We start from the raw sequence: 17,455 nt of genomic DNA on the forward strand, positions 1-17,455 counted from the left end.
TTTACATATTTATGTGGAAATATACATAATATGTATAAGAGTATCCATAATAATCAAAGAAAAAGAAGCTGTCAAATTGAGAGTCAGGAGGTGACATGAGAGGGGTTAGAGAGAGACTGCCTGGGTGGGGCTGAAGGGAGGAAAGGGAAGGTGCAAAGTGATGTCATTCTATTTTAATAAAAAATGTATAAAAATTTAAAAGAACATTTCATTGTAACAAGACCCCACAATTCAAAAAAGTTTTATATTTTAATACCATGTAAAATATGATAAAAAATACTAGAGATAAACTTTTAACTGTAATTTAAATTGTAATGTTATTTTAACATTCAGTATAGGATTATAAAGATCTACAAATCATAATTATTATAACTTTGATTCATAAGTTATAATGCAGATGGAATATAATGCAAATCAAAATGCAATCACCTCCATGAAAATGCTGAAAATTTTAAATTTAAAATTAGTTAGAGGGAGGAAATTGTAGGACAAGTTGTGAGAGAAGACAGTACTAGAAGTGGTTGTTACAGTGCTGAATTATTAAGAGAAAATACACTAGATTTATATCAGAGAAATGTCATAAGAACAAAAGAGCCCCAAACAAATCACAGGTAGGACAAACACAGAAGTGATCTGAGCATGGGAATGCACTTTTCAAACATAACAGTTGTGGAAGAAACTCTGGAGGCGATGTTGGATATACTTGACAATCCAAAATTTCAGACTTCTAACTAAAGTGTCAAAACACAGTGATAGCATTTAAGATATGGATTCTGCAGAATATCCATCCTTAAATGGGATGTTTATATCGCATCCTTTCTCCCAAAGTTCAGAGTTCAATGGAGAAGATGGTGGGAGCCAGAAGCTGTAGATTGCTGCAAGAAAACAGCATCTTCCAAACACAAGAGGGCAGTTGCACTTACGGACTCACAGTAATTATGATAGCAGGCAGAAAATCTGTGAAAGACCAAGCCAGACAAAATCCCAGCATGGAAGGGGAAGGTGGCATGTAGTCAGTCCTACTCCTAGCTGGTAGGTTTCCTTTAATGGTGTGGTCCTGAGAAAGTCAACTATTCTCCAGTGGGTGACCAGACTCCCAAAACCATATAAACAGAACAAGTTGGACTTGATAGTTTGAAAAAAAAAATTGTTTTTAATAAAACCAAGGGCACAGTTGCATGTGTAAGGAAGGCGAGAGGGGTGTTGGGGAGGAACTGGGGGATAACTATAATCAAATCCATTGTTTGAAATTCTCAAAGAATTAATAAAAATAAAAATCCAATTTAGCAAACCAAATAGTTACTAAACAATTTTTAAAAATACAAACAAAGCAACAAACAGACCATGAGCTGTTCAATCCCTAGTTCTGTGTTGAAAAGCAAATGTCTTTTCCTCACTATTCTGTTTTAAATGAAAACAGTGAGTTGTCAAATCAATAAAAGCCCACTTAGTTACAGACATTTTCTCAGAAATTCAAAATGGGTCATCTCATAAGCAGACAGTGAAGTATAACTGCCATAAATTTTGACAATTATATTTGGCAATGATTTCTTTTCTAGGAACTGGGAAATGCAAACTGTGAGTTGTATAACCACTTACTATACCAGTAGCCCAGGACTGCTGCTGGGAGCCTAGGAAGTCCCTGCCCTGTAGAGACCTCAACTAAGGTCTACTCTCCCCTTGACTACCTCAGAGGAAGGAAATCACTCAGGTGACTCAGAGTGAAGCAAAACAGAAAGTTTATTAAGAGGACAGAGAGGCCCATTGGAGACCAGAATCATGTGTCATGGGTTGGCCTGAGGGAACACAGTCAACAAGGTAAATGGATAGGTGAAAGAACAAAAGTGTCTTGTCTGAGATACTTAACATGAAGCTGTTTGTTATAGAAGCTTAATGTGAGGTCTAGGGGATGTGTAGTAAGAACAGTCTAAATCAGTCTCATGTTGTTTATGCAATAGCTTTCTCTGACTATTCCTTTGCTTGTTTATTTATTTTTGTAGGACTGGAAACTAAATCCAGAGCCTTGTGCCTTCTAAATAAGCACTGTCCCACAAGATAAAACCCAAGCTCCCTATTTACTTTTTATTCTGAGATAGGGTCTCATTAAATTGCCCAAGCTGCCTTTGAACTCACTATGTGGCCCCCAGAGGCAGTTCAAATTAATTTCAATCCTTCAGCCTCCAGAGTCACTGTGATGATAGGTCAGTGTCACCAGGTCTAGCTTCTGTTTCATTAACCAACTGAAATTTAACATGTCTTATCATGTCTATGATGCTGTTCTGGGAAGAACATGAAGTCATGTCTACACTAATTTCTTAAACATACCTTAAACAAATAGAAGATTACATCATTGTGTGAATTCCAACCTCATAGTGAATGATATGGCAGGTCTAAGTGGATTGTACCACATGTTCAACATGTAAACCCCAAAACATGTGGGTACAACAAAGTCTGAGCCCAGAGCTCAGGGCAGAAAATTTAATTTGATTATCTTTTATAGAAAGAAGAATATACAAGGCCTGAGACTTGTCAACAGTGAGACCAACCATGGGTCATTTACTTAAAAACAAAGTAAACATGAACTTTATTCCATGAATGGTTATCTTACATGGTACAGATATGTGGTGATGTGAGACTGTGGTTTAAAGCCTTGTATTGGAACTATGGAATCAGTATTGGATGTGTAGGAGAAAGCTGAATGTCCTTCCCAGGATGCATGATTATCAGTCCTCCCATTCTCCATTTTCTGCCTCATGTTTTCCTAAGAATGCTATGTGAGAAGGCATACATAGAGGAAAATATTGCATTAAAATCACAGAATCATCCAGGCCTCCCTCATCTTCATTCACACTGAGTCATTCATGTCTTTATTTTGTATGAATAGGGGAAATCAATCTGTATATATGCAAATGTAGAATATTGATGTGAAAGCAAATGAATAGGAGGATTTAAAAGAGAATCCTCAATGAAAAGTGGTCTTTTTGAGAGAATAGTTTATAATAATTATGTATGTATATACATATATATTATGAGAAATAAAAAGAATTTTCATCATTATACCACTTTACCCATCTAAGGACCGTGGTTGGACATGAAGGGCCATGCCTGTGCCAGCAACAGATGCAAGCAGAGTCAGTTTATCAGTTTGCAATTGTTAAAATCCCAGAGAAATGTGGACATCTACAGCAAGAATATATACACATTATTATAAAGTCAAGTAAGTATCAAATTCACTTGTTTCAGCAAAAAAAAAAATTCCTTTGGGAAGCAAAACAGAATAAAAACAAAAACTCAGGTGTGTTCCTTCTTGTTACATTCGAGTGAGAAAATTATCAAATAATTGTTTCTAAAGCCAACTACAAAGTTGTCCATAACTAAGAAAGCAGCCATTTCAGAGCTCCGGGAATGGACCAAAGGCAAGCAGGCATGTGACTCTGTGAAGATGACACCAAAAAGCCACTGACAAAGAGAATACGGTAATCTGTGGTCCACTGTGGGCCATTTTCTCCATGCCTAGCTTCAACAACAGGCCACCAAAGGCTGGCATGGGCAGGTTGGGAGAAGAGCTGAAAAATTCAACAGGAACCTACACCCAGTTTCAAGATGGGAGAGGGAAAAATCAGAGGACTTGGAGATCAGTAGAAATTATCCGATCTTGGAATAAATATCTGGCAAAGAAAATAAAACAAAATGGAGAAATATTAAATTAAAATAATAAATAATAAATGATTAATAAATGCCAATAACTGCAAGCTTATTTTCAGTGCTCAGAGATGCAATTCCCTCTAACATGTCCACTCTTCAACAAAAAGGTTTTATGGAAAAATAGATTGTAATTTCTTCATTGTTCCCTGTTATAGGTAATTTAAAGTCTTCTAATAAATTTTCAATGATAGAAGTCACAAAAGAACCTTTCTTCAAGCCTACCAGAGTTAAATTTAAACAGAGCAACAGGAAGAAACTAGGAAAATTTCCAAAAAACATTGAAAATTAAAGAGTATTTCTAAACAAGCATGATCAGGAGTAAATCACAGAGGAGGCTAGGAGACTCAAATTTTTGAGTGAATGAAGTCTTCGGTAATAGAAAAAAAAAATGATGGAAAAGTGCCACAGCTTGTTGGTCCAGCTTCACAAAAAGCCCTGTAATCAGGACAATGCTGTGTGCTGAGGGCAAGGGTGCGTCCCAACAGTGAAGAGGGAGACTGTCCATCACAGAGAGCCGATTTCCCACAACACACCCTCCATAATGCAATGGGGAATGAGCAGTTTTCGCACAAAAACAGTTCTGGAACAATTATATATCCCTGTGCATAACAGTAGGTTGAGACTCTTTCATCGTACTGTATATAAAATAGCTTTAAGTGTAGCAAAGATTATGAAGAGCTAATAGTATTAACCTGTCTTAGAACAAACATTCTCATGAGTCACAGACAAAAAGTTCTTAACTATGATTTCTAAGTACAAACCATAGAAACGGAGAGCAGTTCAACTTAATAAAAACTTTACATATTCATATTTCCAAAGTCAGACACAGACCAAGAGAAAGCATTTGAAATCTTATATCGAACAAAAGACTTTAACACAGGATCTAACAAGACTCAGTATGTATAACCTCATCTACCTAAAAAATAAAATGTAAATATAAGTTCCCAAAAATATAATAAGGAAAAGATGATACTTGGGCCTTGTGGTAAAGGTCTACATTATCCCAGTGACTTGGGAGGCTAACACAGCGAAAACACAACTTTAAGGCCATCCTGAGCTAGAGAGGAAATTGAAGGCCAGCCTGGGCAACATTGAGACTTTGCCTCCAAATGAAGGGTAAAGGAGGAATGGTTATGTATCTCAGTGGTAAAGCATGTGCCTAGTATGTGTGAGGCTCTAGGTTTAATTTATATTGCTACCAAAAGAGAAAGGAATTCTTCGCAAGTCAAACATGAGTTCATTGCACAGTCGAACAATCAAGCTCCTTGGCATTTACTCAGAAGGTCTGAAAAACATCCACATAAAAACCTGCACATGGATGTTTATAACAGCTTTGCTCGTAATTACCCAAACTTGTCAGTAATCAAAGCATCTGTCAGTGCATGAGCAGATAAATAAACTCCGGCACAGCCAGACAATAGAACATTGCTCGCTGTTGAGAGGCAATGGGCTTACAAACAAGGAAAAAATGAGGGAAATAGGGAGAGAAGCCAGCCTTGAAAGACTTGGGAGGGAGTCCAGATGTGTGACTTCTGGAAACAGCACAACTATACAGGCAGTAAAATGTCTGATTCCCAGAGGTCAGGAAGAGGAAGGGTGAACAGGGAAACATGAGGAACTTTTCAGGCAATGTAGGGAGCTAAAGTATATCTTGAGTTTGGGTAGTATTTTCCCAAAGCCTGGGATTGAGGACTAATGAAGGCACATCTGTGCCATTCTCTGGGTATCCTCATTGCTAGCAAGCCTTGCTGAGGAACTGGCAATTAGAGGGGACAGTTCACCTGTGAGAGGTCAGCACCGCAGCACAACCATCCCGAACTTCCTGTGATATTGTTTGCCACAGGTACCGCTTAGAGCAGGGATCCATTCCAGAGCTGGGTTCATCCTGAGAGGAAGAAAACACACAGTGATGGTCATTTGGTGAACACCAGGAATGCATGGAGGAAACCCTCATTGTGATACTAACAGACAAATGTCCATTGGGTTCCCTTCCCTTCTCTACATTTAAGATGAGGCAGACTCTCCATGGTGTGGGGACTCCACTACACTCCTTTACACAGTATATAGGGGCCAGGCACTCTGCATGCCTCAATTTCACTTTGCCTTGGTAGGTGCCCTACAGAGAACAAACACAGATACCCCCTGTCTGCATGTCTTAGTAGCATGAGAACACACAAGAATGGATATATGGTGAATGGCCCTGAGAAACCAAACAGAAAGCTCTCAGCCCTGCCTTACCTCTTTGTGCTGAGAAAAGATATATATACCCAAAGAATTTGTATACATCTGCCACAACTGGCCAAACTTGTATGTACACATGTAGAGGAGAGGTCTGAATATCCCCAGGATCATTTCACCAGACTGATTGGTGAAGGAGTCCCTCCAAATAGTAGTTATTAAGACAGTCCAGTAAGATGACTGCTTCAGAATGGAGACAGCAGCATGAGGTTTCATGTAACTGTGACACCACTAGATGCACACAGCAGCATTCCAGTAACAATCCATGTAATGAAGAACTGTGAGCAGAGTGACAGGATTGGAGACTGTCATCTTTGCAAAGCTCAGTGGGTTACAAGTGATTACAAGTAAGAAAATCAAGAGAATCAGGAAAACAACACATGAACAAACCAACGGTTGCAAAGGAGATGAAAATCAGATGTGAGGAGCTGGTGATTCTGAAGCAGGAACTTCAGAGAGCAAAAGGATAAGTGTGACAGAGTCTTTATTGCAGACTGGATGCAGTCAATGAAGAAGTCATAAACACGGACTATTTAAAATTGTCCAATCATAGGAGAAGTGGAGAAAGACTGAAAATAGTGAAGAAAGCATTCACTGGGAAAAAGGCTGGCCTTGTGCACTGCTGGACCAAAGGTAATTTGGAGCAGTCATTATAAATTGGTGATACAGGGAGCAACCACATGATCATATAACCCTGCAGGTCCACTAGTGTGTACACAGTCAAAGGCAATGAGACGAATGGTACCATGCACACATGCACACCTGCTACATTGCCACTCACATCAACCAGTGTATGGAAGGGCCCAACATTGGACACATGGATTAAAAATGAGAAATTCTAGAGATGGGGTCAATAAGATGCAGGTACTTTGAAGAGAGTTACAGGAAAAATGCAGCAGGGGAACTTGAACTAGGAGTTACAGTGGGAGAGGAAAGGAAGAACGGATATATAAATAACACCAAGGATGTTTGATAAGGATGTAGGAAAATATTATTTTATATAAATATGTGTGTTTGCATATATATATATATACATTTTGATGGACTTTTGCCATGTGGGGTGATAATGTTAGGCTAAGAGTCATAAGTTATCTCATAAAACTTCAGGATCAGGCAATGGGAACCTTCCTTTGTTGCCTCCTAGAACTTGAAAGTAAGACCCTACTACAAAAATAATGTAAGTGCTGGGCAGGACTTGGAAGAAGCAAGATGGAACTGCCCTTGAAGCCTCCTCCCCGATGACTAGCTCTAACAGTATTGGAAGCTCCTGTGTAAGTTGCCAAGGGTGAAAAGCAATCAATCCTATCTAGATGTAAATCCTATGAACCCCAACAATGACGAACCTGATAAGTTATCCCCAGTAATGCAATAGTGGCACTTTTATCTGTCTAATTGGACCTAAAGTACTTATTCATACCTGATATTGCAAACCTAGCCAACTATCCAAAGCTAGAGAGAACATGGACCCTGAAAGAGAACTTAGTATTGCCATTTTCCTAAACCAATGTAATTTTAACTGTTTTCTAAATATTTATCCTTATACTCACAGGTAAGTATAGTTCTCAACCCTCACAAAAGCAGCTTCTTTTTGCAACAGATGGAGACTATCACAGAAATCTACAACTGGTCAAAATGCAGAGAACATGTGCCCATGGGATAGTGAGCTCCGGCTGAAACAATACAACCTACACGTAAGGCTCGGAAACAACAGAAAAGGGTGTAAGAGTCAAAGGTCCAGAACTCCTGCTGTCATAGAGTGTCTTTTAGAAATACATGGAAGTTGTACCCATGTAATCTCAACAATGTGATTAGCTAAACAAGACTTGTATAATGAGCACAGCAATCCAGATATCAATGCAGATGGCACAAACTCCATTATATCCCACCCCTAGATGAAGAGCTACAGGTAATCAACTGAGAGAGGGAGAATCAGTTTTCTTCAGGGACAAACTTCCTGATAAACTAAACAATCCCAAGTGCTCATCCCTAAAAAAAACACACATATGAGCAACACACAAGTGCTCAGTAGGGTATGCACATGTGTGTGCGTGCATATGTGTGTGTGCATGCGTGTGACTGACAATTATAATTAAAGATTCAGTGGGGGTGGATACAAGCAGAGTTAGAGGACAGAACTCACACCTGCACATAAACTCTAAAACTTACAGAAACAAGGAGCAGAAAGGAAGTTTCTGAAGATAGAACATGAGAATCTGGGTAGATACTGCTCAAAGGACAGAAAACTTCAGTTAGCTAACCAATCAGAATCAACTCTGGATTGGGGATTTCTATGGCGGGAATGTTTTGTGCTCTCCAAAATTCAAATTTAGACAATATCCCCAGTGAATTTGGTGCTGGAGGTGTGGCTTTCAGAAGGCACTATATTATGAAGATTCCACCCTCATGGATGCCATTGGTTTACCTATAAAAAAGAGAGTGATAGAGAAGCCATCCTTTTTTGTATTTGTGACTTCTGCCACATGAAGACATAACATTCCTCCCCTCTAGGGGAGGCACCATTGGAGCTATCTTGAAAACGGCTTATCACCACATACCTATAGGTGCCCTGATCCAAGACTTCCAACCTCTAGAATAGTGAACAATGAGTCTCTGTTCTCTGAGTGACCAAATCTTTGACAACCTGATTGATAGTGGGGAAAGTGGACCAACAGGGTCTGTAGTCAACAACACTGTGTTGAGTGGTTAGAATGTTCTCCTCACCAACTGATGTCACTAAGTGAGTTAACCAGTAAGTCATTAAGCTTGGATGTGGTCATCATTACAAATGTATGGTTATAGTAAAACATCACATTGTATACTTTAGATTCATACAGCTCATATTCATCAATGATGCTTCAGTAAAACTGGGGTTCGGAGAAAGACACATTTTCACACCAGTTTAGTTTCTCTTGGTGATCTGATAGGGAAAGCCAAATGTGATGTTTTTAAAATGAAACCTCTACTTCCATAAACTTTCAGAATGGACTCCCCAGAAAGATATATGATAGTAGAAAGGACATCATTTATTGAAAAACAGCAAATAAATTGAAGTTTCTTGGAACCTGAAGCTTTCCTCTTCAATAAACTCCCAAATACTTGTTATCTGAGCCACTTTTAAGGGAAGTCTTGCCCAGCTGTGTGATGCATGTCTGTGCTTTTTGCAGTCAGGGAGCACTAAACATATATCTCTTAAGAGCTTCTGGCCATCAACTTGCCCCAAAGAGGAAAGCAGGAAGGGAATGGGGGAGAAACACTGATCAGGAAAACAAATACTTGGTCTTTTCTGCAAATTAAGTGATGTACATGTACTGATTAAAAAGTAAGAAAATAAAAAGTGGCATCTAGTATTGCTCAGGAAGAAGGTTGAGTGGGTGATTTTTAAACTCTCCTAATTCTTGCCCACTTCGTCTCTGTGGAGAATGTCAAAGGCATTGCTTTAATCTGATGATTTGAACACAGCCATCACCACAGTAACTCCCCAGGCACTGGGTGACATATTTAATATGGATTATTTGATTTACTGCTTTCAACATCTCCATGAGATAGACACAATTAAGAGCACTGCTCTGAGATAAAGAGACAACAGGCCCACATTTTCAAGGATGCACTGAGGAACTGTAATAAGACATATAAACCTGGTCACTTGGCCACTGTACCAGAGACCTTGGCACTTAGGGTTAGTGCAAATGAGAGTATGTGGAAGAAGAAAAATTGGGGTATACAATGAGCCAAGGAAATGGCTCCAGAGTAGAGGTCCTTTCAGTGGAATGAGGAAACACACCATGCCTAGATGAGTGTAGAGAACATCCAGTCAGAATTGGTGAATGCCAGTGACCTCTAAACTCAACACAGACTGCCTCATCTTGACTGGATATTGTCATTGCAGAATGGGACAAGTGATTATGATAGATAGATAGATAGATAGATAGATAGATAGATAGATAGATAGATAGATAGATTCTTTATAATAAATATATAACCCTGATATTGGACCTTTTAATAGCAAATTATGAACAAGCAGAGTTTCTAAGATCCAACCAGTAGATGAAAAATTCATTTTTCCTACACTGTTCTTCTGGGTCTCCATTAGCTCCCCCAGGGAAATGATGTTTTCATGTATGAACAACATAAAAAGATCACTTTTACTTCTTAGACTTTGAATGCTCCTGGGAATGTCTCCCAAGATGAAACTTTGGGAGGACTGCAGTGCCTACCAATGGCATAAGAAGAATGTTCTTTAGTTGGTTAAATGACTTTGTACAGTTAAAGCCACTTTTAAATACACAGCAATAGGCTCTGTTTATTGATAACAAATCCTTTCCCCCAGATAAGGTAATCTGAATTGGCTATTTCCAGATAGATGATAGACTGCCTTGACTCAAGGCCATGTTCCTGCTCTATCTCTTGGTAAAACTCCTTCTGCCTTCCTCTATATCCATGCTGCATGGATATGTTAGACAGCTCTCTATCACTATAACAAATACCTGATACAATCAACTTATAAAGCAGGAATGCTTCACCTGACTTGATTTTTAAAGTTTCAACACAGGATGGGCCTATTGCTTTTGGTTCTACATGAAAACAAGTTAGTACATCACAGCATGGAAGTGTGATTGAGTCCTCTCCTTCATGGCCAGGAATTGAAAATGAGAAAGAGGAATGGGCTAGAGTCTTCCTGCCCACTTAGAACATTCCTACAATGACCTAAGGACCTTCTGCTGAGAGCTCTTAGAGCAGCAGTTCGAAGCTTGTAGTTCTCAGCCCCAACATCTGTCACATATCAGATATCTTGCATATCGGATATTTACATTATGATTTATAACAGTAGCAAATTACAGTAATGAAGTAGCAACAGAATAACTTCACGGTTGGGGTCACTACAACATGAGAAACTAAATTAAAGGGTCGTAGCATTGGGAAGGTTGAGAAACAGTACCTTAGACATTATACTACCTCGCATCACTAAGAGCTATAAAATAAACTGTTAGCACATGGATTTGGGGAGATGATAAATTAAACACAACAAACTCTGATGCCTATCCTCATGATTTACCATGGGTGCATGTCAGCAACAATAAATATAAATCCATAAGCAAAAATAAATATAAATCCATAAGCAGACTAAGACTCCAAAGCAATTTGTCAGAAGAAATAAATCTTCACCAGGGAAGAGCACACCAACTAGTTATCCAATACCAAGTGATCAGCCATGAAAACATACATACAAATAACATTACACAGATTGATCAAGTCATATTTAAAAATATGTATGTATATGCACATACATATATGTGTGCAAGGATAATTAATGAAAAAAGAGGCTATGAATTTGAAAGGAGGATTTGGAGGGAGGAAAGGGAAAGCAGAAACTTTCTAATTTTATTATAATCCCAAAAGTAAAGAAACAAAAACTGAAACTAATGAAATAAATGTTAAAGAAAAACATGTATTTGTTTTCAGACAAAAGGTGAATGCTAATATTTTAATACTCATTTAATGTTAATATTTTTATGTGACTCTACCATAAGAATGTCTGATGTTTGTAAAATAGCATTGTTATCTTATAATACATTGGAAAAATACTCACTTAGGGCAGAGTCTTTTAGTTCATAGAGTTGATGTCTCAAGTCCTGGAGTTCCTAGAGAAGTTCTTAATGTTGAAATAATTTCTAGCACGTGTTTATGACATCAACACAACCCTGACATTTCAAGCACTCACCAATAGAAGAATGTCAGGCTTCCCCACCAGGGCCAGGGCAGTGGAGAGCTTCCGTCTGGTGCCCCCACTGTATGTGGCCACAGGTTTGTCCACGTGAGGTTCGAGATGCAGGCGCCTTACCAGATCTGCAGCCACCTGAAAGAGAAAAGCTGTCCATGAACCTTTCTCCATGATGCCCACATGATGTGTGTTGCCCCGACTCCTGCCACCTCCCACCATGCCTGTGTTCCTCTCGCACAGAGGACTTCCCTATTCCACTTCACTTTATGAGACAGGGAACAATGGGAAAAGAGCAGGGGGAAGAGGATCTGTCTGTGACCACTTAGGATGGCCAAACACAGGTCTGGAGATGAGAGGATGCTGAATCAATGCTGAGTCTAGATGAATACCTACATTCAGGTGAGTACAATAAAGAGGTTGTCCCTCCCTGGAAAAAAAAAGGGGCGGGGCTGAGAAGGAGCTGGCTAGAAAAGCAACAAAGAAAACAAGACAGCAAAAATCTCAAGGGAAACAACGCTGAGTGAGGCCATTGATAATATGTATCCACTCAGAGTTTGGTTTATTCAGTATCCAGGCCGAGAAAAGATAGGACCAGTTTCTTCCTCCTAGTCGCTGGGAACTATCTGATCATGTCATGAGGGTGTGACTCCATTCAACAAAACCTCCGCACATCCTCAGCCACCAGGGTTAGCTTTGAAGCCCTCACCCTCAGGCTCAGAGCCTCTCTTCTCTCCACCATTCCACTTCGTCTCTTACCACACACCCTGAGAGCCACTCACCCTTAAATTTTAATGCAAATCTCTGTCCTCTCCAATGTGCATCCAGTCTCCAAGACTGCACTTCTGCTGGTATTCCCCAGGATAATTTGCCCCAAACTACTTCTCATCTGTTTCTACTTTTGCCTCCTGTATGGGACCCAAGTTAGGCATTTTGTGTGTTTTTTTCCAACAGTATTGTACAATTTTTAAAAATACACACTTCATATAATTCTTGTGTAGATAGGAATCTATATTAATCAAGGTGTTAATGCAGATATAATTGCATATTTGTTTCTCAGATATTGTCTCATAACCAAACTACTGAAAAATATATCTCAGTTCAAATTTAGAAGGAGAAATTATATAGTATTATGACAGTTGATAATTGTATATTTTAAAGTACTAAATAAGACAGTGTTTTTTGTTTCACAAAAATATATACTTGTTTCACAAATATATACCTATTAGGGTTATAATAATATGATGATCATGATATATCACAAACTTCAAAACATTTTGGATGATAACATCTTTAACCCAAATTATTCAGACTTTGTGTGGCTTCAGAATAATTTAGAAAATGAGCTAAAACACGAGTGCTGGTCAAGTGTGAGTCAAGCAAACAGAAGTCAAGGCCCAAGAGGCAGACAGAGACTAAATCCCAAGTCTCCCACAGTCTCTAAGAAAGCCATCTCAAGGTCAATCCTTTGTTCTCAATGAAAATATTCAAGCCATTTTCTCCAGACTGTCTCACGGGAAACCTCCCTTCTCCTGGATTCATTTAGTCCAATTATGTCAATTAAAATAATTGAATAAAAGCCTTTTTAAGCAAATAAAAACTTCAAAATATTTTATCCAGGATTAGAAAACAAACACAAATGACTAATTGGGGTGCTTCGGTAAAAGGACTAAGCCAGAAAGCCTGTGCTACGGAGCTTAGCAACAACCCATAGTGTCCCTGGAATCACAAAGCCGAAGCGTAAGCCTTGTCCTGGGTGATGTTCTTAGGGAGGATGGAGGGAGGCAGCAGGCTCCCTAGGAGAAGGCTTTGCTTCAGTGACAGCAGCACTGTGGTCACACAGATAGTCCACCACTTTTGAAAACTACAAACACAGAGAGCTGTGAGACTAGCACAAGCAAACAGAAATAGGAAAAGTGGACATTTGGGTTATCTTTTTGGAGTCATGGAAAGGCTCAAAGTGTACCTGCATTACAAACCTTCTTTGTGATACACTGTATTTTATTGAGAAGGGGAATGAGAAGAGGCTAATAACGGGGAGAAACAAAGCAAAATAATGATGAAAAGCCCTGGTTTTATAGCAATGCGACTCAGAGTGAATGCATTCTTAATAAATTTGCCAAATGCTCTTGGTTATTTTTATGAAACCCGAGAATGTTTGTCATATTTTCCTAATTTCACAAAAGGTTAAATAGTGCAGACTACAAATCCCAGAGCAGCTAATCATAGGAAGATTCCAGAACGTGTAGGAAGAAATGTCTGATCTAATGCTCTGTGAATGTCACTTTCAGAAAATAACTGAAAATGATCTAATAAGAAGCATTTTGTTGCCATCTTTTCTGCACTCAGCACCACTATCAAAATAATGGCAAATGTAATGACCAAGAAATCGAGGCTGGCAAAATGCTACCTAGACCCCAAAATGTCATAAGCCATAAAATCTCACTGTTATTGTCCCAGAATAACAAAATGTCATAAGTTACAGGATCTTACACTTGTTTTTTTTTCTCTTAGAAAGCTCTAGAAAGTGTGCCACATTTAGAGCAGAAGACTGAAATTCATTATCTTTATGGCCCAGGCTGTAACACATTCAGCACAGTAGAACTTCGGGAAATATCCTGTAGCCGAAACAGATTGTTCAGGAAAGCATGCACACTCATCAGATTCCTGAACCAAAAACTGCCCGTGTGCAGGTGTGATGACCATATCAAAACTGTTCTGTGAAATTCAAGATGAAATTGAGACACTGAGCAGGAAAAAGAAGCCAAGGATTTCCAAGGAAAAGGCCATCATGTGACCTTCCCTCTGCCAGTGACCTTCTAGTCGATTCTTCTTCACTCAAAACTTAGATCTTTCAAGACCCACCATGAATGGGGAAAAGAAATTTAAGATGTAAGCAATGTCTACAGAGATGTTGCTGAAAGCAGCACGAAGGAGCATTCTGAGGGCTGGAAAGATGGCTCAGTGGTTAAGAGAGTTGGCTGCTCCCGAGGCTCTGCGTTCAATTCCCAGCAACCACATAGTGGCTCACAACCAGCTAGGGTGGGAACTGATGCCCTCTTCTGACATAAAGTCGTGCATGCATACAAAGCATCCATATACACAAAATAAATAAGTCTTAAAAAAAAAAAAAGATGGATTCTGAGAGCAATGTGCAGGTATTTACAAGGATAGAACCAATAAGGTGTCTATTCCTATCCCAAAGAAGATCAAAATGCAGATTTCACCAGGTTTCAGCCCAATTAGAAGTGTTGTTTGGATATATTAACTCAGGAAATACCAGAAACTTCTCTCACACGCCTTCCCTCATCTTTCAGATTATAAATGAATTCCAGAATCATTTGGCTCTAATTTGATACTAGATGTTTCACGAACCTGGTCAGTTGAATCCAAGCTTAAAGTGCACCCTCTGCACACAACTGTGTGGCATGAACAATGAACTGGAAATGAACACTTCAGCCAGCAGAAGCTAAATTCCAGTCAAATGAAGGGGTGACCTTTTCTTGCCTAAGTAAACAGTTGGGGGTCGCAACTGTAAGGGGCAAGATTGCAGGTAGAACAGATCAGTGAACTCGGAACAGGTGGACTGAGTGCCCTGGAGTGGAGGCAGAACACAGTGCAAGGCTTGAGCTGAGGGGCAGGAGAGGAAGAGGGGTGAGGGCCTGGGAGGGTGAGACAGAAAGGGCTTCTCAGCAAGCACAGGGCGTCTCCTTGAATCAGAGGACACAGTGACTGACCATTTTTCCATAGACAAGAGAGAATCCTGTAGAATAAGACTAATTTGAGTGGCAGGTACGTTAGGAGGGGGAAAAAATGCCTCTTTTGTATCCATGGCTCAGGGCTTGAACAGGAGTGTCTATCTGGGCCCAACTCATTGGTGCACAACAGGAAGGAAATAATGAAGAAAAGCTCCAAGCTAGAGTAGCCCCACAGTCATTGAGTACAGTTTCTGTTTCCTTGATCACACCAAAAGCTGGAGAACCAAGCCTGAGATATCGATGAGGGAAGACACTGTGTTCTAGTCTGCTAGCTAACGACTGCCAGGGTGGTGTCAATCAAAAGCCTGTGCTCCAGAGCTGCTACCCGCGTTTCATTTTTCCCAATTGTAAAATCAGACAAATACTTCTTAACTGTTTGAACATGGTGTGAGACAGACATATAGAAAGCCAGTCATGTGTCACTTAGGAAGAGGATACATTCTGAGAAGTGAATTTTCAGGCATTTCATCATGCTGTGAACCTCAAAGAACTCTCCCCCAATCCTAGGTGGTGGATGTCAATCACTGGACATGGATATGACCTCTCAATACAATCAAGAGATATGGTAAATACAAGGTGTCTGAGGCTGTTTCTAGGACATGTGGTCCTGCAGTAATCCATTTTTATAAGTAGAAGCAAATCTACAAAGCAAACACACACACACACACACACACACAAACACACACACACACACACACTATAGTGCAGCAAATACATAAACCAGCAATAGTCAAAAGCTTTATGTACAGCAGTCATTGATACAGCTGATGGCAGAGATTTGTTGACAGTACCACAGTCACACAAGTCATGTGCCAGGAGGCAATGTTAAGGTGGATGACAATTTTGTAACCTCACCATTTTGGGATCCTTGGCAAATAAAACATTAAGATATGCATCATGACTACATTAACTAGATCATCTTTTTATGTTACTTAACACTAATATCCTGTAATAAGCACCTCAGAATCCTATGCTTATTCTATATTTCAAATGCTCATACAATTTACAGTAGTCAGAAATTGGCTGGGAAAGGCACTATGTCCTCTAGGAATACGTAAAAAAAAAAAAAAAAAATGTGCTCATCTATTAGAAAGCGCTGAATGAGCAAGTAGCGGTACCATCTGCATAATCCACTACAGTTTCATGAAAGAAATAAAGCAAGTTCCTAATTGGTGAGCATTAAAGTAACTTCTCAGTGGAGGAGTTCAAAACACAGACTGAAGGACAGTGGACTATCAGAAGGCAATTGCCTGGGTGACAGAGAGCACAAGTCTTATTAAGGGAGACTTCATAGGTGCATTCATCCATACAGAAGGGGCCAGCTTACAGCCACTGCCAAGAATCTCCCTCTTCAATCAGAAACTAACAAGAAGGAGCTGACAGAGAAAATGTGTATTGAAGATAGTGCCAATTATTAGTATTGCTTGCTAAGAGCTGTTTGACTTCACTTGGTGGATCTCCTGCAGGGTGGTCAGTTGGCTTTGTTTATTAAGATGGGAGGTAGGTCAAGGGTCCTGGGTCTGAACAATGAAGTGGAGAGTTTCTATTCTAGTTTTGGAGCAGTTACAAGTTAAGGAACAGAAATAAAAAAAAAAGGAAGACTACAGCATTACAAAAACAACCCAGGGAATGAATTGTCATGGACCAGCAGTGGCAGTGGCTATTAGCTTTGCCTACTGTGAATCCTAGGAAGTTACGACTCCTATAGACTCTAATTGATGGTACACCAAGAAGCTCCACCCCCTTTTATCCTACTCATTTTGCAGAACCAGAAATCCAGCCAGCACTTCACACACTACAAAGAGGTATACAAAGAGTGAAATGTGCTTGAAGCACCTTCCAGTCTGATACATTCCTATTTTAAAAGTCCTTTGAGCTGTCTGTCAAGGCTATTAGCTCTGATCTGACCACAGCTTTCATCACGAGAAGAGACGAGTCTCCCCTGGCCACTGCTTCACCTGCTCTCCATCACTCTCAGGCAGCGTGTAGGGAGGCCTGAGAGTTCTTGCAGTTCCAGGTGCTCCTTCATTCTTCTGAG

General features: G+C 39.7%; 1 protein-coding gene across 1 annotated transcript in view; it reads right to left on the reverse strand.

The window, feature by feature from the left end:
- The window catches only part of Abca13 (ATP binding cassette subfamily A member 13), a 436,683-nt gene that overhangs the window by 44,143 nt on the left and 375,085 nt on the right, over window positions 1–17,455 (reverse strand). Inside the window, exons 57-58 of the mRNA XM_028891010.2 lie at window positions 11,663–11,797; window positions 5,487–5,590 (exon numbers count right to left, since the gene is read on the reverse strand). Coding sequence (XP_028746843.1) covers window positions 5,487–5,590; window positions 11,663–11,797 — 239 coding nt within the window. The remainder of the gene's footprint in view (window positions 1–5,486; window positions 5,591–11,662; window positions 11,798–17,455) is intronic.

The sequence above is a fragment of the Peromyscus leucopus genome, chromosome 10, assembly GCF_004664715.2.
Source record: "Peromyscus leucopus breed LL Stock chromosome 10, UCI_PerLeu_2.1, whole genome shotgun sequence".
Taxonomy (NCBI): Eukaryota; Metazoa; Chordata; class Mammalia; order Rodentia; family Cricetidae; genus Peromyscus; species Peromyscus leucopus.